General features: G+C 43.7%; 1 protein-coding gene across 1 annotated transcript in view; it reads left to right on the forward strand.

Annotated features, from left to right (window-relative positions):
* PAPPA (pappalysin 1) overlaps window positions 1–27,085 on the forward strand; it is a 236,225-nt gene that overhangs the window by 141,827 nt on the left and 67,313 nt on the right. The window contains exons 11-13 of the mRNA XM_083597139.1: window positions 19,069–19,167; window positions 21,226–21,358; window positions 26,701–26,914. Coding sequence (XP_083453265.1) covers window positions 19,069–19,167; window positions 21,226–21,358; window positions 26,701–26,914 — 446 coding nt within the window. The remainder of the gene's footprint in view (window positions 1–19,068; window positions 19,168–21,225; window positions 21,359–26,700; window positions 26,915–27,085) is intronic.

The following is a 27,085-nucleotide window of genomic DNA, read 5'->3' on the forward strand; positions in this document are numbered from 1 at the left end:
TCTTACTTACATACCATACTGATTTGAGCATTAAAGATTTTGGCAGAAACCATAACCCAAGTTTGGTACTGCTCGAGCCCTCTGCCCCCAAGCTCCTGAATCCTCCTCTTTTCCTAACAGGTCCTGCCAGCCTTGCCCTGTTCTGGATGGCACCATGGGACCCATGACACACAACCACCCACTAGACTGGTTGCACATAAGAAGGGAAGTGTGTTGGTTCTGGCTGAGGGCATTCGGCAGTTGGTTGGTCAGTGTTCCATCCACTTTAATGAGCCTTTCTTATGAGCCTTTCATAGCCTTTCAAAGGAAACACATCCTCCTGGATTAGGCCATCAGTCAATTTATCCCCATCTTGCCTACTCTGCACTGACTGTCCAAAAGACCTGAGATGCAGGCCTTTCCCAGATCCTGTGGCATTTTGCATGCAAGGCACATGCTGCACCATTGAAGCACATCTCCTAAAACAAGGATGGGAAGCCTGCAACCTCCAGAGGTTGCTGGACTGCAACACCTGATGATTTCTGACCATCGGGCATGTTGGCTGGAGCTGATGGGAGTTTGAGGATTCCCCTCCCATTACCCAAATACTCCTTTTGATTTCCCCCTCCTGTCTCATGTTATGTGTGATTGGGGGCAAGTGTGAGTTTAAATGAGGGATGAGGACATCTGTGGTCCTCCAGATGTTGCTGGATTGCAATGCACCATCATCCCTGCTGGTTCAGGGCTCATGTAGCTGGAGGACTACCCAGGTTCTCTACCCCTGCCCTAGAGTAGTCAGACCACATCATCTTCCACCCTTGAGACTTCAGTTCTCTGAGCACCCCTAGCAGGTACTTCTTTTGCTTTTTAAGTACAGTAATCAACTGAGTGAAAGATTGTCAGATTAGGAAAATGGGAAGTTGCCTTATGCCAAGTCAGCCTAATAGTAACATTAGCTCTATATTGTCTACACTGACTGGCAGCAGCTCTCCAGGATTTCAGGTAGGGTTCTCTCCTTGCCCTACTTAGAGATGCAGGGATTGAACTGAGAACCTTTCTCATTCAAAGCATGTGCTCTGCCTTCTGAGCAGCAGCCCTTCCCCAAAACAACATAGGAAGTTGTCTTTTGCCCAGTCAGTCCATTGTTCTCTCTAGATCAATAGTGTTTACACTGGTTTGCAGGGGCTCTCCAGAGTTGGAGACATTCCCAGTCCTATCTGGAGATGATGGGTTTTGAACCTGGGACATACTTTGTGCAGAACACATGCTGTACCACTGAGCTATGACTGTTGACTGTGGGGTTGGGTTGCAGGAAAACTGTACTTGGATGCAGATGAAGTTGGCTCATGTGCCAAAGGAAGTAGACTTGCCGCTGTTTTAGGGAGAGCCTGTGAGCTGGATGGTCTAGCCTCTTGAGCTGGAGTGTATTTATGTGGTGGAGGTTTTGTTACTCAGCACTTTTACAATGACAGCTGTAGAAAAGAGTATGTTTTTTCTGATTTGCACACCACTACAAGGCCCTGTGCCTGGTATTCACAGAGAGGGGAGGGGAGGAAAACCCACATCAAACCACAACAAATGCTTAATTCTAAAGTCTTATGCATCGAAATGTAGTTTGATAATTAGATAGGAGAAGGGACACCATCACAGACAGAAACATCCAGCTTCTTTCTTTCTATCTCTATGTGTCTGTCTCATACAATATAATGCCATGCATAGTAAAAGGAACCCCTGACCATTAGGTCCAATCGTGGCCGACTCTGGGGTTGCAGCGTGTATCTTGCTTTATTGGCCGAGGGAGCCAGTGTACAGCTTCCGGGTCATGTGGCCAGCATGACTAAGCCAGGTCTGGTGAACCAGAGCAGCTCACAGAAACGGCGTTTACCTTCCCGCCGGATCGGTACTTATTTATCTACTTGCACTTTGACGTGCTTTCGAACTGCTAGGTTGACAGGAGCAGGGACTGAGCAACGGGAGCTCACCCCTTCACAGTGATTCGAACCGCCAACCTTCTGATCGGCAAGTCCTAGGCTCTGCGATTTAACCCACAGTGCCACCTGCGTCCTTACTCACAAATAAGTCTCCCTATATCCTAAAAGACCAAAGGAACTACTTTCCAAAAACAAATGAATTATTTATGTCCTCACCATTTGAAACAATTGTTTTAGCCTTATGCAAATTCATGTTGATTCCAACTCAAGAGGAACTGGTTCTTCTTATCTGCAGCAGAAGCCTGTTGTAAGAATGCTGATTGGCTTGCCCTTGTGGCAGTCACAGTCACTTTCCCTCTGACCTGCACTTCCCAGCTGGCTGTGCAGAGTGCTGACTGACTAGCCCTTGTGGCAATCACTGGGTCACCTTCCTTCCCCTTGTGCTTCTCAGTTGACTGTGCCATCTTGGTTGGCTAGCCCTTGGGGAAATTGCAAAGCCACACTTCCTCCCTGCTTTCCAACCAACTGAGCAGAGTCCTAGTTGGCTGGCCTTTACCTTTGTGGCAATCAAGGAGCCTCCCTCCGCCTCAATGTTTTAATTTTAAAAAGGAGCTGTTTTAAAAGAAAGGCACCAAGTAACCATGCCAGGTGCCTGCTTGGTTTTTGAAGATAAACCTGGCCAGAGCATGAAGGAGAAGCAAAAATCTGCATTGAATTTGGATTCAGACACATATGTTTGTAGAGAACTGAATGAAGCAAGAGGCAGAGTTCACTCATTGGCTCCTAGAGGGCTGCTCCTGGAGGGCTGCACATTGGTGGCTGATGCCGATTGGGATTGTTAAGACAGACGGTAGGTGGAGCCCAACGGTAGGTGGAGCCAGAGCCACTGGCAGTCAGAGCTAACTCATTCTAGCTTTCCCCCCATCCTCCTTCCCCCTGCAGAGTTCTGCAAGGGCAACACTTAAGACTGAGGATGAAGAAGCTGCCAGGCAATGCCACCCCCTGGACTGCTTGCAAGTAAGAAGGCATGTAGGCAGAAGCTGGTTGAGGAGACATTAAAGTTGATGGGACAGGGCATCCATATATTGTTAAAGTAGTACTCTAAGAACATAAGAGAAGCCTGCTTGATCAGGCCAATGGCCCGTCTAGTCCAGCATCCTGTCCTCAGAGTGGCCAATCAGATGCCTCAGTAGAAAACCCACAAGAAGGATTTGGAGCACAAGAGTACTCTCGCCTCCTGTGGTTTCCAGCAACTGGCATCAACTTTGGTGGCCACCAGTCTCTCCTGCGGCAGTGAGTTTCATAGTTTCACTATGCACTGCATGAAGACATACTTTCTATATGTGTCTTGAACACATTCAGCTTGAACTAACACTCAGCTCCACTCTTTTCCAATTCGTCACACTGTCCATAAGAGCAGAGAAGGAGGGGAAGTCAGTATCCTCCCATCCACTTATCATCTAATCCACTTCGCAAGAGAATGTCAAACTCGCTCTCTAGTTTATGCAGTGCATTTTATTTGGGTATTAACCATACTGGACGCATTAAAAATGGTTGTTGGTTTCCTCAGGCATTACTCACCGGGTATGAGAAAGTTCTGTTCTTTCGACACACAGCTCTGTTTGAAGTGAAAAATTGTTCTCTTGACCTTTCTTGAATGAGAAAGTGTGGTCAGAGCTGGTATTTGCTGCTTGTGCAGCTGTTTACAACAGCCGACGCCTCTTGCCCAGGAATCTCCAGTGAAAATATTGGGGGAGGGTCTTAACACGGATCCAGAAGGCACAGGAAGGTCAGCAATAAGTTTTGGAGGGAGGATGGGGTAGACAGATGGGTGGATATGGGGCTTGATTTCAGCATTGCCAAAACTGGCAACCATCAGAGTATAGGAAATCCGTCACAACCATGGTCCTAGGACAGGGAGGTGGAAAATTGAGGTTTTCTCTCCATCTACTGTTGCCTGCTAACAGAGCATTTCATTATGGACCTGGCCCAGTTGAGAGTGGTTGAATCCAGCTTCCATAAATGAGATACTGCTGCTTTCCTGTCAGGACTTTTGCAACCATCATTAATCCACTCAGTCAGTATTCTGCCTATGCTTCCACTCTTGGTCATACACCCCTTTCCCAGCAAGCAGATGTTACTGGAGGGTTCAGCTGTGAACTATGTTTTTCTCCCCTATGGGCATGGCAGTTTTGCTACTGCTATAACCACCAGTTTGATGGTGCCCAGACTGTATCGCCTGCATTTACCTATGCCATTGTGAAATACTACATTGTTATTTTTATTATTACATTTATATTCCACTTTTCCATCAGGGAGCTCAAGGTAGCATGCACAGTTCTACCCCTCCCCAGTTTCATCCTCACAACAACCATAGGCCATGCTGGCTGGGGCTGAAGGGAGCTGAAGTACAGCAACATCTGGAGGTTCCCAACCCTTTGTTTATGAGTATTCCATGGCCACTGAACATGCCCAATCCTCATCAGGCTGTTTCAAGCATTCTCTCCTTTAGCTGCCCTCCCTCAGGCTGGTAAATTCCAGAAACACCCAAAGGGCCACAGGTTCCCCATCTCTGATTTAAATCCACTCGCTTCCATGAGAGGTGGAATTTGCCACTGTGATTTGCTTCTCTCAAACTCCTTTCTCTGTTATTATCTGCTACTGAGATCTAGCACATCATTTTATTTTGTTGGAGCACAAGCATCCTGTCCTTGCCTCAATGGACCAAAGGGTTGGATGTTCCTTCTCCAGAACTTCACCCTGTTTGCCAAGGAGCTGTGTGCAATTCAGCTGGCACCCGCCAGCTTGTGGATGTACATGGAAACTTGATCCTGCTCGCTTGTCCAAGTGGAAGCAAGCCATTATTTACACTTCATTCACAAGAATGGTCCCCACTAGGGCAATCTCAAGCAGGAAAAAGGAACAGATGACACAACTTCTTTTGAGCACAACAGATTTGCCTTCCAAAGTACCAGGCTTAAATAAACAGTGGCCTTGTGACATCCAATGTTAAATATAGCAACTGATTGCAAAATGTCCTCATGTACTGGGCAAGCTAGTACTTTCTGTTTGAGCTGCGTATCTTTGTCAAACCTTACGGTTCCCCAAGTACCATTTGGGCCTCTGCAGTGGATTTAGAAAACAGGAACATAAAATAAGCCTTGTTGGATCAAACCAAACTGTTAAAGGGATAGAGACACAGCAACCCTCCAGAAATTGTTGGATTGCCACTCCCATCATCCCTGACTTGTTCTCCATGTTGGCTTAAGCTTATGGGACTTGGAGTCCAACAACAACTGGAAAGCTACGGATTCGCCATCATTGACTTGGCAGTACAGCAGCAGTGAGGAACATGTAAGGAAGCAGTAGTTTCCTTGCCATCCTTTGTTAATTGCAACCAGCACTGTTTCCATTCTGTTCCTGTTAGCTTCTGAAACCTTGCTGTCCAATATTACATAAATTAATGTAATTAATTATGCAATTAATTTCCAGCAGAAGGGAAATGTCATGAACAACACAGAAAATAAGGTAATTATTTGTGTGATATTTGCGGGCTAAAAAGAAAATCAATAGCAAATATTTCTTTACATGATTTCTGTTTCTGACCTCAGATGAACAAGCAGATTGTGGCAATTGCCACTCCTGTTCCTAATTGAATTCTCTGCCATCCCTAGCTCCACCTCCCATCATCCCCAGGCCATGCTGGCTGGGTTTGGTGGAAGTTGGAGAGCCCTTAATCACTATCCTTAATTGCTATGTCATGCATAGTGCATTTGTCAGAGTCTGGCCCTGCATAGCTGAAAGGTATGGCCCTCTGCTTGCTGTTGGACACAAATTCCCATCAGCCTCAGTCAGCATGGCTAATGGTCAAGAATGAGGGGAGTTCTAGTCTAGCAACATATGGAGGGTCCCAGTTTTCCCATCCCTGATCCAGTCCAATAACTTGTTTCCAACAGTTGCTAATATGTTCTACCATGTTTATGCCAAATCTGCTTGTGCAGGGACAAGAATTAAGATTCAAATGAACTGAAATCTGCAGCAAACTGGTGCATTCTTCAATGCTGGGACTCATTATTAGAAAGCCAGCAATCAAGAGGAACAGAATGCAGGGCCCAGTGAACATAAGGAATATAGTAAAGGCACAGGGCAAGTGACAATCTGCTCATAGATTGTACAGTGGCAGAGTTGACTCCTAAAAAAAAAGGAACTTCCCTTGGGTCACCCTTTGTTTGGCAAGCTACATATGATTGCACATTTGCTTGTGAGCTGCTGATGTCATCCTCAGGACCAGAGTCAAAGAGAACGTGTTGGCTCAGAGAATTGGCTCAGTAGCTGAACAGGATGACCTTGTTCATAATACTGCGCAGGAGGCAGAATGGTTTCCAAATCTTTGCACCAAATCAACTTCTTTAGGCTGTATCCTGGGACTAAGCCCTGTTGAATACACAGGGACCCGCTGCTGAGTAATCATGCATAGGATTACACTGATGAAACTGAAGTCTACGTAGTTGCTCCTGGACAAAGGAGGAGTGGAACTCCATATAAAATTGGCCCATTGGTTCAATGTGGAAAAGTCTCCTTTTGGCTGAGCCACAGCAGTCGCCTCCATATGACCTGCTTATTGAGCATTCATCCTGATTTATTTACACAGACTTTGTAGGGAGGTCAGACAAGACTGGCTATTTATTGTGCTTTCATTGTGATTTGTTTGTGGGGAGGTCATCTGAGGTTCCATCAAGCAACTGTGATCCATTACATTTCCTTATCACTTTTCTTACTGCAAAAAGTCCGAAATGGGGGGAGGGGGAGGGGAGCAGATTAGATGCACCAGAATGACAAATCAGCTTTCATTCTGTGAATTGAATTTGCTGGCATGTGATTGAATCTCACCTGAAAATAGCAACAGACTGGAAGCGCTCAGTGTCTGTGTGGATCAATAATTGGGGTTTTTATTTGTTTGTTTTCTTACTAGCATGGGAAATGCTTTCCCCCAAAAGTTAGCAATCACAATGAGGCTTGTATTTATTCCCCATCCCTTTAAATTGCTTGAGCTAAGAGACTTGCTCACTCCCCATTTGGGATGGCTTGGCAAGGATTGTTTGTCAAGTTGGTTGACAGATTGAGCTGCACACTTGAAGGACATCCAGAATGTGCTCAGTTGAAGCCAGCTTAAAATTCACATGATCCAGTTAGGGGTAGTTTAGGGATATGGTTCAGTTTCAATTTCAGTTTCTCTCAGTTTCTCAATCTCCCAGTATTAAATTCTCAACATTTGCACATCAGTTTGCTAATTCTTTTTTTAAAAATGTCCTCACCAACATTTTAGCCTGAATTTATTCTAATGTACATTCCCCCCCCAAAGCAATTTCCTATGAAACTGTGAATTAAGTAGGGTTGCCTTTGAATGGAAATTATATTTCTTCCCGTCTTTATTTATCAGGTAGCCTTATTTACTATGGGCAGCCCCTATTTTCTCCTCCCTGTCCTTGGTAAATCTCTGCTTCCAGTTTATCTTCAGCCTTTTGTTTATTTCAGGAACATACACCCATCCCACTTCAATAAATTCCAAGGGTAGCTTACAATGATTTCAATTCACAATAAAAACTAATTAGATTGCAGACATTAAAACACCACAATGGAAAAGAACAACAGGAAAGCTGTTGGCAGGAACAGCAGTAACTTAAAAGCAGCACAAAGCTCCCAAAAAACTTATGCCTTTGGGAGATGCCTTGCTAAATAGTTGATGTGACTTTCACAGAGATGTCCAGTCTCTAGCAGTTAACAGTGCTGTCCTATACATATAGGAACATAGAATGCTGTCTTATAATGACTCAGACCGTTGGTCTATCCAACTCAGTATTATCTACACTGACTGGCAGCAGCTCTCCAGGGTTTCAGGCAGAGAATCTTTCTTAGCCCTACCTAGAAATGCTGGGGATTGAACTTGGGACCTTCTGCATGCAAAGCAGGTGCTCTGCCACTGAGCCAAAGCTGTTCCCTTGAAACTCTTAGTTGGTGGGCAAGCATGCACGGTATCACCAGAGCACATCCATGGGATTTCATGTGCATGATCACACACGGTCCTGCTGCACATGAAGTTAGTCACATTAGATATCGGCAAGAAATGCAGTGCTGCTTCCATTTTCATAAAAAATGACACCACAGCTAATTCACAGTTATCAAACCAACCAACAAACAAAAATGTAGCCAGCCTTCTGAATTCACACTTCTCTGAATTTTGCAGTGCTCCAACCAAGAAATGTGAACAATAATGCATATATCAGTGGAAAGTGTGCACAGAAATGAAAAGAGATGGCAGAGGAGATGTGATAGCCTTCTTCAAATATCTGAAGGGCTGTCACATGGAAGGTAGAGCAAGCTTGTTTTGTGAGGGTAGATGGAACCAATCAATTCAAATGGCAAGGAGATTCCAAGTAAACATCAGGAAGAACTTTCTGAGGGAAAGAGCTGTTTGACATTGGAATGGACAACCTCAGAAGGTGGTAGACTCTTCTTCATTGGAGGCATTTAAGCAGAGGTTGGATGGTCATCTGCCAGGAATTCTTCAGCAGTTATTCCTGCATTGCATGGGGCTGGACTAGATGAAATTAACACGCAGAAATGCATTGTATCAGGGGTGCCAACTTGAATAAAATATTGTGGGGGTCCGGGTAATTGATCACACGACACAGTGCATCCACACCATCTGAATGGGAATACCCCTTAACTTTGTGGGGACTCGGCTCCCTCAAATATTTTGTTGTGGGGGCTGAAGCCTCCACGGCCCGTAGGAGTTGGCTCCTATGCATTGTATTAAGGATAATGCTTTGCAAAATTGGATATCTTCGTCAAAGCAGCAAACAAAAATGCATTTGTTAAGAGAAATATGCACTCAAAGTGCTGGTAATCTTCAGGATTTTTTAGTTTAAAAATTTTTTGGCTGCAGTAATGCGGAGACCGGGATACATGATTGCAAAAAAGAAAAGAAAAGAGAGAAACAAGAAATTAGAATTGACAGATCTGCCCATTCCTAAGTCTTCCACAGGGGTGGAGAAGACAAGCAGCAGCACTCTGCACTGGAATGCCTCCCTCTCACAGAACTTGAAGAAAGGGGGGCATTTCTCCAGTGGCAGAAGTGGTGGGTGCTGTCTTGGGCACCTCTGCAGCCTTAGGTAGCTGCTTCATCTCACCTCATGGGCAGGCTGGCTGTGCTTGCAGAACAGACATGTTGCAGGCTAGAATGGAAGCTTGCCTGCTTATTTATTTATTTGTGTATTTATTTCCTGCAATATGTACATCAGCAGTATGGTCTGCTGTTAACATTTTGAGACGTGTACATATTGTCACCCCACCCTCGCCTCCCCCACCCCAGGCATGAAGTCGAATTGCATTGGAATTGGCTCCACGCAGGTCGGGGACACTTTGTATAGGGAGGGGGCAGTGGGAGAAAGAGCATGAGTTGTGCACAACTGCTATATCACTTTCCCTCTTCACCCGCACCCCACCCGGACACATTCCTGGGGCCTGTGGGGTGATAGAAAGAAAGCTCAGAGAGTAGGAGCTACTTTTTGTGGAGGGGGTGGGGGGAGTGGAGAGAGTTGACATGTTGCCTTATCATTAGCAAATGCTGGGCTAAGTGAGTCAAAGGGAAACCTCATGGCATCCCCCTGGGGTTGGAAACATAATCTGTGCCTCCCTCTGCCCTCGTTCACTCTGTCTCCTGCTCTCCACACAAACACGCCCGCCCGCCCGCCTCGCACACATACATACAGTGTGTGGGTGGAAGGAGGACAGGGCTGGATTTAGAACCCACTGAAAAGGCAGAGACAATGTTAGATGCCTCTAATTGAAAGCAGCTTTGGAGGGAGAAGTTTGATACAAGATGCCAGGAAAACAGACGCATAGGCTTCCAGTTGAGAGGAGTAGAAGGCAAATTTGTCATCCGGCATCACATGGACAAGTAGGGAGAAAGAACCCTGTAAAGCTTAGTTGCCCAGGAGTCCAAAGGGCCACTCATGATACCTTCCTGAGTAATTGAGACCTTTCTCCCAATTTGGCACTCCTAGTGGTGCAGAGCCTAGGACTTGCCGATCAGAAGGTCGGCAGTTCGAATCCCCGCGATGGGATAAGCTCCCGTTGCTCGGTCCCTGCTCCTGCCAACCTAGCAGTTCAAAAGCACGTCAAAGTGCAAATAGATAAATAGGAACCACTCTGGCGGGAAGGGAAACGGCGTTTCCGTATGCTGCTCTGGTTTTGCCAGAAGCGGCTTAGTCATGCTGGCCACATGACCCGGAAGCTGTACGCCGGCTCCCTCGGCCAATAAAGCGAGATGAGCGCCGCAACCCCAGAGTCGGTCATGACTGGACCTAATGGTCAGGGGTCCCTTTACCTTTACCTTTAGTGGTGCAGCATTAAAACTGCTGGTGCATTTTTGCAGTGCTAAGCAAGGTCTGGTCTGGTTTCAAATTGGATGGGGAACAGTGTGTTGAGATTCCTGCACTGCAGGAGGTTGGACTAAATGACCATGGGTGTCCCTTCCTACTCTACAGTTCTGTGATTCTATGATCTACAAGGGCTGTAGCTCAGTGGCAGAACATCCACTTTGCATGTAGAAGGACCCAGGTTCAATCCCTGAAACCCTGGAGAGTGGCCGCCACATGGTGTAGGCAATACCTAGCAGAGGGTAAAAGAGAATGCATCCTTAATACAGTGTTAGATTCTGCCCACTGCCTCATATGTGGTCAGCTGTATTTTTACCCTTGGATAAACAAGTGCCCCCGTCTCTGGTAAGTGTAGGTAATGCTTCAGTAAAAATGTTCTGAGAACATCTGAGATAGGTAACAGTATTTATGGTATTCTTTCTGCTTGTTTGTTTGTTTGATTTCTGTACCATTGATTGTTTAATTAGCCAAAGGCCTGGGAGAAGAGTGATGTTTTTGCCTGGTGCCTAAAGATATTTAACAATGGTACCAGGTAAGCCTCCCTGCAGAGAGCATTTCATAAGTGGGGGGCCACCACAAAAAGGCCCATTCTAGTAAACATGTTATATAATTATGAGACTATCAATGGCCATAGCATTATTCCTGCCTATATTCTCCCTCCACTGTCAGAGGCACCATGGGTCTGAACACTGGTTGCTGGAAATCATAAGTGGGCAATTGTACTCATGTCCTGACCTAAGCATAACATTCAATCATTTCATGGAGACAGAGAGAGAGAGACCAACTCTTGCAGTAAACAGCTTTTTCAACTCTACACCAGAGAATTTTGGACAACAGATAAAGATGCTTGTCTCTTCAAGGTTGCTTTCAATGCTTCTGGGCTGATTAAAGACCCTGGTTACCCTGTACCAAGTTAACAAGAAACATCCCCATGGTTCCAAGCCACTGTTTTAAGATATGTTAATTATCTTAATGACTTACAGGCTGATTCCTAGACCACAACCAGGGTGCTCCACCATCAAAGATGAGGTGTCAGCCAGCAAGATAGCACCCCATTTATAGGTTTTGGACAATGTTAGACCTATTCAGAGTAGACCCATTGACGTTAATGGGCAAGTCTAATTTAGACCTTTTGATGTAGGTGAGTATCCTCTGAGTAGAACTAGGTTAGATGTGACCCACTTTGGAAGTTGAGCTCAGCAGATTCCTCACCCATCCCAACCTGGGAAGGTTTGCTTTTCCAGTATTTCAGTGTCCCTAATTTTTCAGTATTTTGATCAGTGCCAGGGCAATTGGGAGCTGATATTTTAATTTTGAGCACCTTCACATGATCCAAACAACATCAAAACCATGGTTGTTGGTGGTAGATGAGCCTAACATTCTCCGTTCCCTACCTCCCCCACAACAAACACTCTGTGAGGTGAGTGAGGCTGAGCGGCTTCAGAGAAGTGTGACTGGCCCAAGGTCACCCAGCAGCTGTATGGGAAGGAGCGGGGAAGTGAACCCAGTTCACCAGACTACGAGTCCACTGCTCCTAACCACTGTACAACACTGGCTTGGCTCCCTCTTGGGTCAATTTTTGTTCTTAAAAAAGGATTGGGCAGATTCTTAGAGGACACAGCTATCAATGGTTGCGAGTCATGATGACTATCATCTTCATTCACTGTTAGAGGCAGTATATCTCTGAATACAGGTGTGTATCTTTGAATATGTGCACAGCACATTTTGTTAGGGTGTGCACCATGTGAAATTCTTTTTTAAGGCAAACATTAATTGAATATATACTCATATTCAATCATAAAGGGGATTGTTTTTATTCATCCAATAAACTAAAGAAACTAAAACTTAACTATTTTTTTAACGACTAACTAAACTTTGCTTTAAAAATACAAACTTAAAAAATGAGATACAAAATACCAAAATTTTGCTCTAATGAAAACAGACAAAGATACAGTCAGTTTTTGTTATCTTTATATTTAACTAGATACAGTGGTACCTTTGGTAACTTACTTAATTCGTTCCAGAGGTCCTTACTTAACCTGAAACTGTTCTTAACCTGAAGCACCACTTTAGCTAATGGGGCCTCCCGCTGCCACCGCGCAATTTCTTTTCGCATCCTGAAGCAAAGTTCTTAACCTGAGGTACTGTTTCTGGGTTAGAGGAGTCTGTAACCTGAAGCTTATGTAACCTGAAGCGTATGTAACTCGAGGTACCACTGTAATGAGCTAACCCAAACTTGCCAGTTTCGGATTTCTTCATCTTCCTGTCCTAGAGAATGACTTCCTCCTTCTCACTTACTGCTGCCACTGCAGCCCATTACTCTCTGCCCCGGCTGCTTCCAAAGACAGATGCAAGCAGAAGCTGCATATCTGTTTCAGACCCACACCACCCTTTTTTTTTTCTGCCTGCATCTCTCTCTGCTTCCTCTCTCCCTTACAACTTTGCGTCTCCCCTACCACTGCTTCCCCACAGGTTGTGGCAGCTGAGGGAGAAGGATTGCTACTCCATACTCTTTCCTCATTGCCACAATCCCTCCTTTTTTAAAACATTAAGCTGTGCACATGCCTATGCTTCTGAAAAATCAGTTGCAGGGAATTTCAGATGAGCAGAGTGCTGTTGTGCTCAGGGTTTGCTTGTAGGTTCCCCAGAGGCATCTGACTGGCCACTGTGAGAACAGGATGGGCTAGATGGGTCATTGGCCTCCCCCAGCAGAGCACTCCTTATGAGTATTCAGTTGAAATGGAGACACCAGTTTTGGGCAATACCTATTTTTGCCTTAACATGAAGTTGGTTGCTCTTTGTTGCTTTCCTTGCGTTACAGTTGCTTTGAGGGTGGATCTGGAGAATAAACCTATTATTGGCTTCTAGCCACAATGGCTATGTTCTTCCTCCACTGCCAGAGTTGCTATGGAACACAAGTAGGGTAAGTGCTGTTGCACTCAGGTTCTGTGAGTGGGCTTCCCACAGGTACCTGGTTGGTCACTTTGAGAACAGGATGCTAGATCTAGCAGGGCATTCTTATGTTCTTTTGACCTCCACTTTCCGCAAGATGGAGAGTGATAAGGGTGGACATTAGTGTCTCCAACCCACTCTTGCTTCTTGTGTTTTGGTTTTACACACAGCAGAACACCTGTGTAGAACTGAAGTTATGAAGAAATCATTATTCCATGGTAAATAAGTCAGATGGTTCCCAATAACTCATGTTGGCAATTAATAACAGTGGCTTGCCTAACCACTGCTGGAAATGTCTAAACCAGACATATATGAAATGTGACTATCTCAGGTTTGGGACTTAGCATCAAGGGACAGATTGTCTGAAAGTTACAAGGGCAGACAATGACCAAACAAAAAGGCAATTTTCAGAAGAAAATGATGTGACCTTATTAAACAGTAACATATCATAGAAACAAAGGAAGCTGCCTTCTACTGAGTCAGAGCAATGATGCACCAACAAAGTCAGACAACAGTTGTCTAAGGTTTCAGACAGAGGTCTCCTCTGGTCTTACCTGGAGATGTTGGGAATTCAATCTGGGATGTTTTGCATGCAAAGGCAGATGCTATGACACTGACTTATAGCTTCCCATGGTACAACCTTTCAGAGCAAACAGAACTTTAAAAGGGCCCTACCAACCAGATTCTCCCCTCTGTGTTTTAAGATTTCTGCTTCTGGGTTGCAGACAGAACCCAGGAAAAATGCTGAGGTGGGTTTTTTTTTGGGGGGGGAGTAGCAGCAGCAAAACTAAAAACATAGATATTTAAAATTATCAGAGCTTTCCTGAACCTCAACAATGGTTTGTTTTGGGTTTGGCTCAAGTTTTTTAGTGGAGGTTTGGGTCAGCTTTTAATATCGTTTCTCACTCATCCATTAAGCGACACATGAACTATGCCAAACCCCAGCTCTCCCATTCCTCTCTGTGTTCTTGGGGGCCAAGTGGGTTTCAGAGAGAGAGAGGAGAGGAAAAGAGAAGAGAAGAGAAGAGAAAGGAAGAGAAGAGAAGAGAAGAGTCACGCCACAATGTCCATAGAATTCCAGAAAGGCTGTCCGTTTGTGTCAGCCATATAAACTGCAGATGTGGGTAAGATAAATCCCCTAACTGGATAGGTATTTAAGAAAGAAAGAAAGAAAGAAAGAAAGAAAGAAAGAAAGAAAGAAAGAAACCATCCATTCTCCCCAATGAGAGGCAGCCTGCTGAAAATGCAAGAAAGGAGAATTGCAAAATGATACATGTCGAATTGCTGGAATGAATTTCAAATGCCAAAGATAGTTTATGTAAAGTCCTGCACTGTTGTAAAATGTAACCCTATCCACTGGCAAGCCTTGTTGAGGTTCGGTTCCAGTCAAGGTTTTCTTTTTCCTTCCTCCCGCTGCCTCCTTATTTTTAAACAAAACTGAAAAACTTCTTCCAGCCCATTAAAGTTGATTTATGTTTTGCCCGTAGATTCCTTTGCTCTCAGCCTTTGGGGATTCAAATTAGAGAAATCATTACCTCACTTTTGGCCAATCCAGCATCTCTGTTTCCAAATATGTGGAGCGCTACTTTTGCATTGCTTTGACTTTTTTCCTCCTGGACATAAGGGAACTATTCTTACTTGAGCCACTGTGGAACTCATTTGCCATCGACATCACCCCTGTCTTGAAAATATCCCCACGGAAGCTTCTCTGCTTACCATGTTTTCTTTAATACAAAAGTGTGAGAATACAGGAGGAAGCTTAGAAGCTGCAAAGCTGGAAATATCTGGGAGAAGCCTGAAGGGGAGCTGATGGGCAATGCCTTGGGCCAAGGGTGGGGAAGCCATGGACCTCCAGATGTTGCCGGACTGTAACTCCCACCATCATTGATCGTTGGCCATGCTGGCTGCTGGGACTGCTGGGAGTTGAAGTCCAACAACTAGGTTTCCGGGGTGGCGCCATCGGCAATGGCGGACTCCCTCTGAACTGGAGGGACAAGCTCCGCGCGAAACGGGTCGTTTCCGCTACGGCGAAGCGGGGACCCTTTAAAAAATCACAGGCGGATGAAGCCTGTGACCATGGGACTCGGTGGGCACCTTTAGTGCCCCCCCAACCCGCAAAGGAACCCATTAACGGGCTCTGAAGCGAAGAGGGGGAAGTGGCGCGGTGCTGTGAGTCTACTGCTTTTTCCGTGGAGCGAAGCTGCATAGCCGTTGCCGGAGAGCGCTGCCTTTTTCCTGGGACAATTTGGCATCTAAAGAATCACCCGTGAGTACTTAAATCTTGAACAACTGGACTTTAAATAAGGACTGGCCAGTAGAGAGGAATTGGACTCAAAATTTACTTCAATTTGGAACTGAAACGGGAAGGTCTAAACTGGAAGTCAGCCTTCCGTTTCTTTGTAGTCAGAATAAAGCAAAGACAACGTAAACTAGAGCTTAGAAAATTACTTTTAAAGGATTGGCTTTCATCATTTAAAATCGTGGAACCCCCCTTCGGTAGCAGGAGAAGAAGGGGGATCTTTTTTTGGACTGTTTAAACCTGCAGAAGCGAGTTTAAAGTAAAGTAACTTTCCACCGTCCTGATCCTGGAGCGGAGTGTCAGGACTGACGTTTGAAGCTCATTGACCAGACAAATGTTTTTGACAGACAGCTAAAAGAAAAGTAACATAGTGACTCCATTGTTTCCTTTCGCATTTCAAAGGAACAAATATTGACAGAATATCTTAAAAAAGAAACTTTGTTGCTATTGTTCTTAAAAGAAAGAATAAACAGAAGTTTTCCCCCTAGAGGGAGACTGTGAAATTGTAACCAATTTCAGGAGCTTGCAGCTGCTACAGATAACAATCGTGGGAAAGGACTTGCGACCTTGTAGGACAATGTTTTCAGAAGCTCTGTTGGGTGCTTTCTGTAAAATAAATGCCCTATTGGATCAGTTAAGTCAGAAGATGGATTTGATGACTAATGCAGCCAGAATTTTTGAACAGTCAGCAGGAAAGTACATGGAGCCTACCCAGGAACTAAAACAGGAGTGTGCTATGACAGCACAGATGAGAGAAGAGGATACTGCTGAATCCTGGGTGCCAGAAATGGAGGGAGTTGCGGCCCTGCAGGATCATGAGCCTTTGGATTTGATAAATGAATTTGAAAAAAACCAGATTTGGAAAGATAAAGTTTGGTTTGGTTTGGAAATGGGGGGTTGGATTGACCCTCCCATGCAGGGATGTTTGGACTTTCTGAGTCTGGTAATGGGCCGTCAGATGTTTGGAGCTGTGGGGGCTCTTAATTTTGGAGGGAATTTGAAACAGGTGTTTAAATATCACATGGAGTTTAGTCTGGACTATGGAAATGGGGCTGATCTGCTGAAAAGGATCAAAAATATTACTAAGCTGGAGTTCCCACGAGTGAAAGGAAAATATGAAGAAGAGTCGCGGAAGGGACATGGAAGAGACTTGAGGGCCTCGGATATAAGGATGCCAGGTTAATGCGCTAGATTAATGGGACAAAAAGGACTGACAAAATCTGGGACCAGGAGGAAGGGACGCTGGATGAAGATTGGATTGTTTTACCTTTTTTTATCATTAGGACTGTTTTAAAATATTTGATGAATGTTAGAAAAATGTTGAAATGGAACTACTTGGTTCTAGTAAAAATGTTTAAAGAATTAGGTTAATGATATGGTTATGAGAAGTTGGTAAAAATAAGATTTAAGTTTTAAGTTTTAAGGTCTGCTATAAGACAAGATGAAAATAGATTAAGGTAATGTAAGGACAAAATATTATGAACTATGGAAAGGATTTGCTGTGATAATTATTAACCAGGATACAAGAAAAGGGAGGAGGAGGAGGTCAAAGAAAGAAGGTAATGAAAGTTGAAAATTTGAGAATGATGGATGTATTTTTTCTTTCTATTTTTCTGTTTTGTCTTTTTCTGTTTTTTCTTTTTTATAATTTTAAAAAATCTTTAATAAATATTATTTTTTAAAAAATGAAGTCCAACAACTAGAGGGACAGAGGAGGAAAACCTGTCTCCCTACATGCTTTGCTGGGCTCCACCTCCCATCATCCCTGACTACTGGTCATGCTGGCTTCTGGTGTTGGGTGGGAGTTACAGTCTAACCCAGGGGTTGTCAACCTGGTCCCTACCGCCCACTAGTGAGTGTTACAGGATTCTAGGTGGGCGGTAGGGGGTTCTATGGCACAAGCTGAATCCTCCTTCCATCGAGCACTGGTAGGCAGTAAAGAAATTTTGCCATCAAGAAAGATGCATTAGTGGGCGGTAGGTATAAAAAGGTTGACTACCTGAGGTCTAACCACAGATAAAAGGCAATAGCTTCCTCACCCATGCTTTCAGTGGTGCAAAAGTGCCACAAATAGACCTAGACAGGCAAGGCCCTTACCTCATCCAACCAGGGTAGCTGTAGTCCAGCCTGGATTACAGATCAGTTTCATAGATCTATGGACTGTGGCATTGTAGATGAGAGCTGAGCTTGGCCCCTACTGAAAAGTATCACCACCATCCACTGCTCACCACTGAGAAGCATCCGGGGATCTTGCAGGGAGGGCAGAAAATAACATTGTGGCCAGATTGGCCAGCAATGGGCCCCTTTGAACCCCTGAGGCCCTTGACCAGTGCTTAATCTGGCCAACTGTTGGTGCCTGGCCTGTGGACAGGGGCAGGAAGACCAGAGGGGGCACTGGTTATACCACCAAGTTAGGCTTACATTCTCTCTTCTGAGACTGTCCTTTGCTTTACTACAACTCACTCTATTTACCATGGCTAGTCCACATTTGTTTGTTTGTTTATCCCCTGTTGCCTGGTAAATAAACTGTTTAACAGACTGCCTTCGTTGATGGTAGACTCACCTTGGTTAGAGGTTTTTAAGGAGAGACTGAATGGGCCATCTATCAGGGATGTTGTAGCAGCAGATTTCCTGCATCTGCTGGGTGCCGGACTAGATAAACACCTTCCAACTCTGTGATTCTGTTTGTTTATGACATGTATATCATGCTTTTCCTCCAAGCATCTCCATGCAGTGTATATGATTTTCCACCCCCCACTCTATTTTATCCTCACCACAGCCTGTCAGGTAGATTAGACTGACAGAATAATGACTGGCCAAAGGTCCCCAGTGAGTTTCATGTCCAAATGGAGATTTGAACCTGGAGCTTACTAACTCACAGCCCAGCAATCTATCCACTACACCACACTGGCTCCATTTTTATTGTTTTGTGCTTGAGAGGTGCTTTGTGCATTTGTATTGCAACTCATTCCTCCATAATCTCCGTAAACATCAGAAATAACTTTCTGAGAGTAAGAGCCGTTCAATAGTGGAACGGTCTCCCTCAGAAGGTGGTGGGCTCTCCTTCCTTGGAGCTTTTAAAGCATCTGTCATGGATGCTTTAGCTGAGATTCCTGCACTGCAGGGGGTTGGACTAGATGACCCTTGGGGTCCCTTCCAACTCTAAAATTCTGTGATAACCAGCTTTAGCTTAATTGTCTTATTCCCCCAACAAATATTAACCAAGAAATGTATAAAGAACTTATCATTTTCTTATTGCACCAGGAGAAGACAATCTGATGCACTCCAGATGCTTTGGACTACAGCTCCCATCACCCCCTGACCACTGGCTATTTTGACTTGGACTGCTGAAAATGTTTCCCAATGTCTGCCACATTGGCTACTCAAGAATTTTATAGACTTTACCATGACTTTTTATAGAGCTCAGTTCGACTTCATGCTGATTCTCCTTCTTCTTTTCTCTTAGGTGTGCCGAACCAAAGCGAATGACTTCAGTGATGGAATATCTCAGCATGCTTGGTACCCATGCGCTGCCAACAACACCCAGACTGTTTTCTGGCTCAAGGTAAGATATTGCATGGGGTGGGGAGAAAGAAGGAGAAAGAGAGAAAGAGAAACTATTCACTGAAGGTTTGTAAATTTTCCAAGTTACAAACAGATACAAAGTCCAGAAAAGGGAGGGGGGTTGATACATTTTGATTTCTCAGTTTTCCATGCTTGTTCAATTTTTACATTTCTGCATAATTTCATTTTTTTAAAAAAAAGAAGCATTCATGAAAATTCACCGTATTTTTTTTCTTCCAAATTTCTCCTAAAATACACATTTTCGTGAGCAATTTTACCTGAAGTGCTCATCTTCGCCATCAATTGTCACTGGTATAGTGCCTCTGTAAACCATAATGTATACTGGCACACAATGTAAACTTTGTGGTGCCATTTACAATCAAGTGGTATAAATACACCATAGGTGCTATTTTCTCCAACACTTACATTTTTATGCACTTTTCTTCTCTGATGTACACATCTTGGTGCTTTATTGGGCTGAGGAACTACATCCTCAAATCCTGGGAACGGCTTGTGTCTCATTTGACATATTGTTTAAAAAATTGCATGTTGGGTAGGGTTTACATTAAAATCTGAACCAAAACTAATTTTTCTTCCATCCCGCGCACTCATTACATACACATGTCTTTCCTTTCCCTGTGCCCTATCTTCCTCCCAGAAACAGTTTCTCTATAGGTGGAACAACTTACTTTAGTGCAAACATTGTCATGTTCATAATACATCTATTATCGCCCATGTGTCATAAATCAACAATCCATTGGCCTCAGACAAGACCAGTGTTGTTGGCAATCACAAGTTCGCTGGGAGAGTTGTTTTTGTGGTGGTGAGGCAGCTGGTTGTCCACTGTGAAACCTGGGTGCTGGAGTAGATGGGTCTTTGGCTCATCCAGCAGGACTCTTCTTGCATTCTTCATAACAAAGAATGGAAGAAGAAAAAGAGAGGAAGAGAAGATGAAAGAGGGAGGGGGAAATAAGTTCATTTCCCTGTCAGCTATAAAGCATTTCCCTTAGTTAAGGCACACTTTGGCAATTCACTGGTCAAGAAGAAACGATATATTTTACCCAAAAAAATGTTATTAAGAACTAACTCCCTCTAAGAAAATGCACATATTTCTCATTTTGTAATGCAGGCATATTATCCTGAGATGGCAAGGACTGAACATGAGCAAATTGGGTTCAGATTACCTTAAGGACAACCATATAGCCCAGCTTGATCACTGAGGTCTTCCAGAGAAATTCTGGCCTTAACCAGAATTTGGGCATTTGGTGTCATCAGTCCCATACTGTGGAACTCTCTCCCAACAGAAACTCAGCAGGCATCCTCAGTGTTGATTTTCAGGCATCTCTTGAAGACTTTTGTTGTTGTTGTTAATGCTGACAGGCTTATTCAGAAGTTTACGGTTTTCTGGGGTTGCCATTCATTTTAATGATGGTTCTATATTGCTTCTAAATGTTTTGTTTGATTGATTGCTTTTACATTCCTGTACACCTGTTGCTTTGTGGGAGAATGATATGCAGTTGCATATGCATACACACACACACACACACACACACACACACACACACACAAAAAAAAACCTAGGACCTGTTAAAAGAAAGAACATATTCACACAGTGCATAGTTACACAATAGAACTCACTCCTATCGGAGACAGGGATAGCCACCAACTTGGGTGAATTTAAAAGGGGATTAGACAAATTCATGGAGGAGGAGAGGACTATTGATGGCTCCTAGCCAGGATGGCTCTACTCTGCCTCCACAGTTGGAGGCAATAATGCTTCTGAAAACCAGTTGCAGGAAGCCACAGAGGGGAGAGTTCTCTCATACTCAGGTCCTGCTTGCAGGTTTCCCAGAGGGATCTGCTTGACCGAGAACAGGATTTTGGATTAGATGGGCCATTGGCCTGATCAGGCATGCCTACCATGTTCTCAGCCACTGATCTATAATCCATCCCTACATACACTTTTAAGTGTCAGCCAGCAATTGTTTTGCTTCAAGAGGGGCCACACAGGAAACCAGCAAGTCCTGTATCTTGATGTTCTTCTTTCTTCTCTCTCCAGGCTTCCTTTTCACAACCAATGGTTGCTGCCGCCGTTATAATCCACTTGGTTGCAGATGGGACCGAAGATCTCGATCAGCAGGAGACCATTTCTGTTCAACTGGTTGACACCAAAGACCAGAGCCATGACCTTGGTAAGAATCCCTCTGCCTGTTTGGATATTGTCCTTCACCATAGGATAAAATAGAAGTCCTGGTTGCACTATCATAAAAGCCATTGTTTCAGAGTGCTCCAGATAGTATTTTTACATTTGTATGCTTTAAAGTATGGTTGATAATTTTTTTCTGATGCTACTGTTTCATCCTTTGTAAACATCTTAGAGCAGGAGTCGGCAACCTAAGGCCCATGGGCCACAAGTGTCCCATGGGAGTTGTTTTACTGGCCCATGAGCTGCCCCTGAACCGAGCTGCCTGCTTGGCTAGTCCCCGCGTGCTGCACTAAAGCAGCACAGCGCGGCACGGGGAATTTCTTTTGCAGCACCAGAAATCGCATCTGCACAGACGCAGGCACCAGAAATCGCAGGCATGCACACTCACGCTGTCCACGATCCAGCCCACAGAGGGGGTTCCATGGCAGTGAACCGGCCCAGGCAAGGTAAGCCTTGCCGATGCCTTAGAAATCCCCCCCCCTCAATCAAGTGGCATATAAATTTAATAAAATAAACTGATTTGATTTGTAATATTTCTATGCTGCTTTTCATTCAAAAAAATTGCAAAATGGCTTACAAAGAATAAATAACGTATTAAAGGTAAAGGGTAAAGGGACCCCTGGCCATTAGGTCCAGTCATGACCGACTCTGGGGTTGCGGTGCTCATCTCGCTTTAGTGGCCGAGGGAACTGGCGTACAGCTTCTGGGTCATGTGGCAAACCAGAGCAGTGCACGGAAACACTGTTTACCTTCCCGCCAGAGCGGTACCTATTTATCTACTTGCACTTTGACATGCTTTCAAACTGCTAGGTTGGCAGGAGCAGGGACCGAGCAACGGGAGCTCACCCCGTCGTGGGGATTCAAACCGCCGACCTTCTGATCGGCAAGTCCGAGGCTCAGTGGTTTAACCCACAGCGCCACCCGCGTCCCTTAAATAACATATTAGAATGTCACAAAACAGCATAATCATATAGAATAATTAACAAATCATCAGTAAAACAATTACAATCTATAAAACACTATTAACGAAACAACTAGACCACTGTATTTAAATATTTTGTTGGAAGCTGCCCAGAGTGGCTGGGGAAACCCAGCCAGATGGGCGGGGTATAAATAATAAATTATTATTATTATTATTATTACTACTACTACTACTACTACTACTACTACTACTACTAAATAAAGTAAATAAATGGGCATTCACTAAATATTTTAAGGGGTGTGTGAACACCCACAGAACCCTCCTTCATATTATTTCATGGGACTGGGGAAAGTTGGCAGTACTTTCTGCTGCTGCTGTACTTTAGCTAGAATCTGAACATCACAGATGGTGGCTGGTAATCCACTGGGACGGAGAGGGTGGAAGGCAGAGGGACCTACGGCAGGTTGATTCAGGCACATGAGCAGATGGAGCCAATTAATTCTAGCTTTGGCCCCATTCTCCTTCCTTTTGAAGGAACAAACACTGAGATAGAAGAGGAGCAGGGAGGTGGCAGGGAGGGCCATGCCTCATGTGTGTGAGAAGGCATGTAGGTGGAGGCTGGTTCAGGTTGGTGGGGCAGCGCCCCATTTGCTCTGATGGACCAGCCTCCACTGTCACTTTGTGAAACTGTTGGAGGGAAGTGGTTATTTATCTATTTTATTTATTTCACCCCACCTGTGAATCTCTTCCTATGAAATTGCCTCAGAGAGATTTAACAGTAAAAACGTCAGCAATAAAAGCATGTGTAAAGCAGTTTCATATACATGAAAACAATTGGGATAAATTCATCTATGAAACCAATTTCGAATATGAGACAGACTGGATTAAAAAAAAAAAAACAAACCCTCTCCACTTAAAAGGTTTTCTGAGGTTTTAAATGGTCTGCTTTCGAATTATTGTGGTTTTAAATTGTTGAGGTTTAATTTGCATTTTTAATTCCCTGTGTTGTATATTTTTATCATCACAAGCTGCTTTGAGACTTAGATGGTGAAAAGCAAGCTTGGAAAAGCAAGGTCAGAAAGATAAGAGAGACAGTGCTTGTCTGATATGTAATGGGAGGCAGTTTCAAAGGGTTGGGCCACCACACTTAAGGCATTATTCCTTTATCATATGGAATGGATTTCTTGATGTGGTAGAATCTGGAGGAGCCTCACTCCTGAAGAGTCAGTTGAGTATACAATGGGTGAGGCAATATTTTAGGTATTCTGATCCAAACCTGACAACTAATTATATTACTATACCAATTGCATACATGAATGCATGCATGATGGATAGCTTGCATTATATGTTCATTTTCAGCGGATTTGGGGCACCGAGCTTGTCCATACAATCATAATAACTTCTTCAAACCTGAATAAGAAAGCAGAAAAGAGTCTGAAGTAATTTCCACTTAGGTCTTTTAGCAGAGCGTGAAGCCCTGCTTTTCCAAAATTGTTTGGAAGCAGAATTAAAACTATGTTTCCACATGGCAGTTGATATAAACACTATATTGTCCGGCAGTGCTCTTGTAATACTTATTCTGGACTAGTCCTGTTCAGTGAAGATCCTATGCAATTTTAATTAGAAGATTCGGTCTCCAGATTCTGACTCTAATTGCTTTCCATTCAGCTTGCTAGCAGCTCTGTACTACATCTGTTATTTAGTCAGTTCATGTTCAATGGTGGGGAAGAGAGCTTTAATTGATGGTTTTCTCTAAATTTCTGACTGTGAAAAATATTTTATTCATTTAAGGCATTTGCTACCATCTTTCATAGAATCATAGAACGGTAGAGTTTGGAGGGGGTTCGAAGGGACCCCAACCACTGCAATGCACAAATCTCAACTATTGCATCCATGATAAGTGGCCATGCAATCTCTGCTTAAAACTTCAAAGAGAGGAGAATCTGCAACCTCCCAAGGGACACTATTCCACTGTTGAACAGCTCTTACTGTCAGAAAGTTCTTCCTAATGTTTAGTTGGAATCTGTTTTCTTGTAACTTGAAGCCACTGGTTTGAATCCTACCCTCCAGAGCAGGGAAAAAACAAGCTTGTTCCCTCTTCTATGTGACAGCCCTTAAGATATTTGAAGATGGCTATCATATCTCCTCTCAGTCTCCTCTTTTCCAGGCTAAACGTACCCAGCTCCTTCAACCGTTCCTCACAAGGCTTGGTTTCCAGACCCTTGATCATCATGGTTGCCCTCCTCTGCACATGTTCTAGCTTGTCAACACCCTTCTCAAATTGGACACAGTATTCCAGTCTGACCAAGGCAGAATAGAGTGGGACTATTACTTGGCTTGATCTGGACACTAATTTTGTTGGTTGATACAGTCTAGAACAGCATTAGCCTTTTTTGCTGCAGCATCACACTGTAGACTCATTTTAAGCTTGTGGTCCATCAAGACCCTCAGATCCTTTTCACATGTCCTGCTAGTAAGCCAGGTGTCCCCCATCCTATATTTGTGCATCTGCTTCTTCCTGCCTAAGTGCAGAACCTTACATTTGTCCCTACTGAAATTCATTTTGTTAGCTTGGGCTCAGTTCTCCAATCTGTTAAGGTCATTTTGAATTCTGATTCTGTCTGTGGCATTAGCTACCCCTCCTAATTTTGTGTCATCTGCAAATTTGATGAGCATCCCCTTAATCCCTTCATCCAAGATGTTGAACAACAACGGGCCCAGGACAGAACACTGCAGCAGCTTTCATACAATATATCTCATGGCACTCCACAATAAGAATTTACAGTAAAATAAATAATATAATTAAAATAGTACAAATTCTCCTACAACCTACAATTTTTAAAAATAGAACTACTTTACAAAAAAATGAATTCATAATGAAAGGGAAACTGTTCTGAAGGTTCCTGTCTCTATCGTGGACTAATTAAGAGGCAATTCAGTAAAGTCATGTTCCTGCTGAACAGAGGCTGAAAAAGAAGCTGCAAGCTTCTACATAAAGGTACAGTAGCCCTGAAAAGACCAAAAAGTGTTTTCACTGAGCGGACAGGCACTGCAGGTGCACTTTAAATCCTAAAAATCATCAGTAAAAGGGAGGGAGAATAAATCAGTGAAATGTGTCTGTGTGGCAACAGCATTGTTCTGAATTCCTATCTAGATAGCTGATGTGAATGAAGTATTTGATCACAGTCAAACTTCCACTCAGTTATCGAGGATTCCTCCCTATCTTGTCTCACATTGCTTAGGGGTGCTGCCCTCCATGTATAAGGGAGGGCAGCCTTAAACTGAATCAGACCACTGGTCCATTAAGCTCAGTATTGCCTACTGTTAATGATAGCAACTATCCAGGGATTCTGACAGGGGAAGTTCCCAGCCTCGACTGACTGATGCCAAAGATTGAATCAGGGACCTTCTGTATGCAAAGTAGATGTTCTATCACTAAACTACAGTTCTTCCCCTTTACTTTGCTGCTGCTACTACTGCAATTACTGTCATTTACTGCTTAATGGCAAAATAGGTTTCCAAGTGGTTTACAAGGTCTTAAAGCAATTTATGCACACATTAAAATATGATCAAAATACACGAGCAAAGCAATACAACAATTTTTAAAAGGGCCTCTTGTATATTATCAGCTTGGAGGGGGAAACCTAGGGAGCTTCATGAGGCAGGAGGGAAGAAGACACTTCCCCCAACTTCCATGAACATTCATAAGTTATTTTAGGATCAAAACCTCACGCGTTGTCTACATATAAATGTGCAGCACCATTTTTATTTTTATTTTTGCAAAATGCTCAAGGAGTTTTGTACAAACACAAATGCTTCGGGCATCCCTACAAAGTTTCAGTTAGCAGGTAAAATTGTATTATGAGAAAACCAGATTAATTATTCAAAATATTTTGGGGTCCATTCTTTGTCCAAAGTCATCAGAGGTGGCATGTAACACTTTTTTAAAAAAAACAAAAGCTTTAATTGCTAATATATTCCTCACCCAATCAAGGTCAAATTGATTTTTTTATTGATTACTGATTTACGTGTCAATGAGTCATAGATCTCATACCACAGATAGAACTTCTGTAGCAGGAACGTATATATATATATATATATATATATATATATATATATATATATATATATAATTCTTCTCATACACCGCAAATGCTGCTCTAATGTTGTTATTATCTGATATTTTGATCTTAAGTTTGAAATTTGGGATGTCGTGTGATTTGTTTGTTTGTTTGTTTGTTTGTTTGTTTAGTGATCTGCTTTGAGACACATGTGAAAAGTGGGGTATAAATTATGTAAGTGAATAAAATAAATAAATAAATAAAGGAAAACAAAACAACAATTTAAAACTCTTCTCTCTCCCCCCCCCTCCTTCCTCCATCACCCCTTACCTCCTTTGTTGACAGGAATCCATGGCTTGAGCTGCAGGAAAAACCCTTTGATTATCCCTGTCATTCATGACCTTAGCCAACATTTCTACCATACCCAGGCCATCCTCATCACCTTCAGCTCTCCGTTCGTGGCCATCTCTGGGGTGGCCTTGCGCTCCTTCCAAAACTTTGACCCCATCACCGTCAGCAGTTGCCAAAGCGGACAGACCTATAGCCCGGCTGAGCAGAGGTGAGTCCTTTCTTCTCTCCCCACCCCGCCTCTCTCACCCTCCCGTGTCTTTACCACCCATAGACTTCCAGCCTCTGTAGGCCTGATCAAGGGGATAATAAGAAGCAGGAGGAGAAAAGCTGTGCCTGACCTTTGGCATTGCCAGCAGAATCCATGGAGTTTCCCAGTGAA

Source organism: Podarcis filfolensis, assembly GCF_964270895.1.
Source record: "Podarcis filfolensis genome assembly, chromosome: Z".
Taxonomy (NCBI): Eukaryota; Metazoa; Chordata; class Lepidosauria; order Squamata; family Lacertidae; genus Podarcis; species Podarcis filfolensis.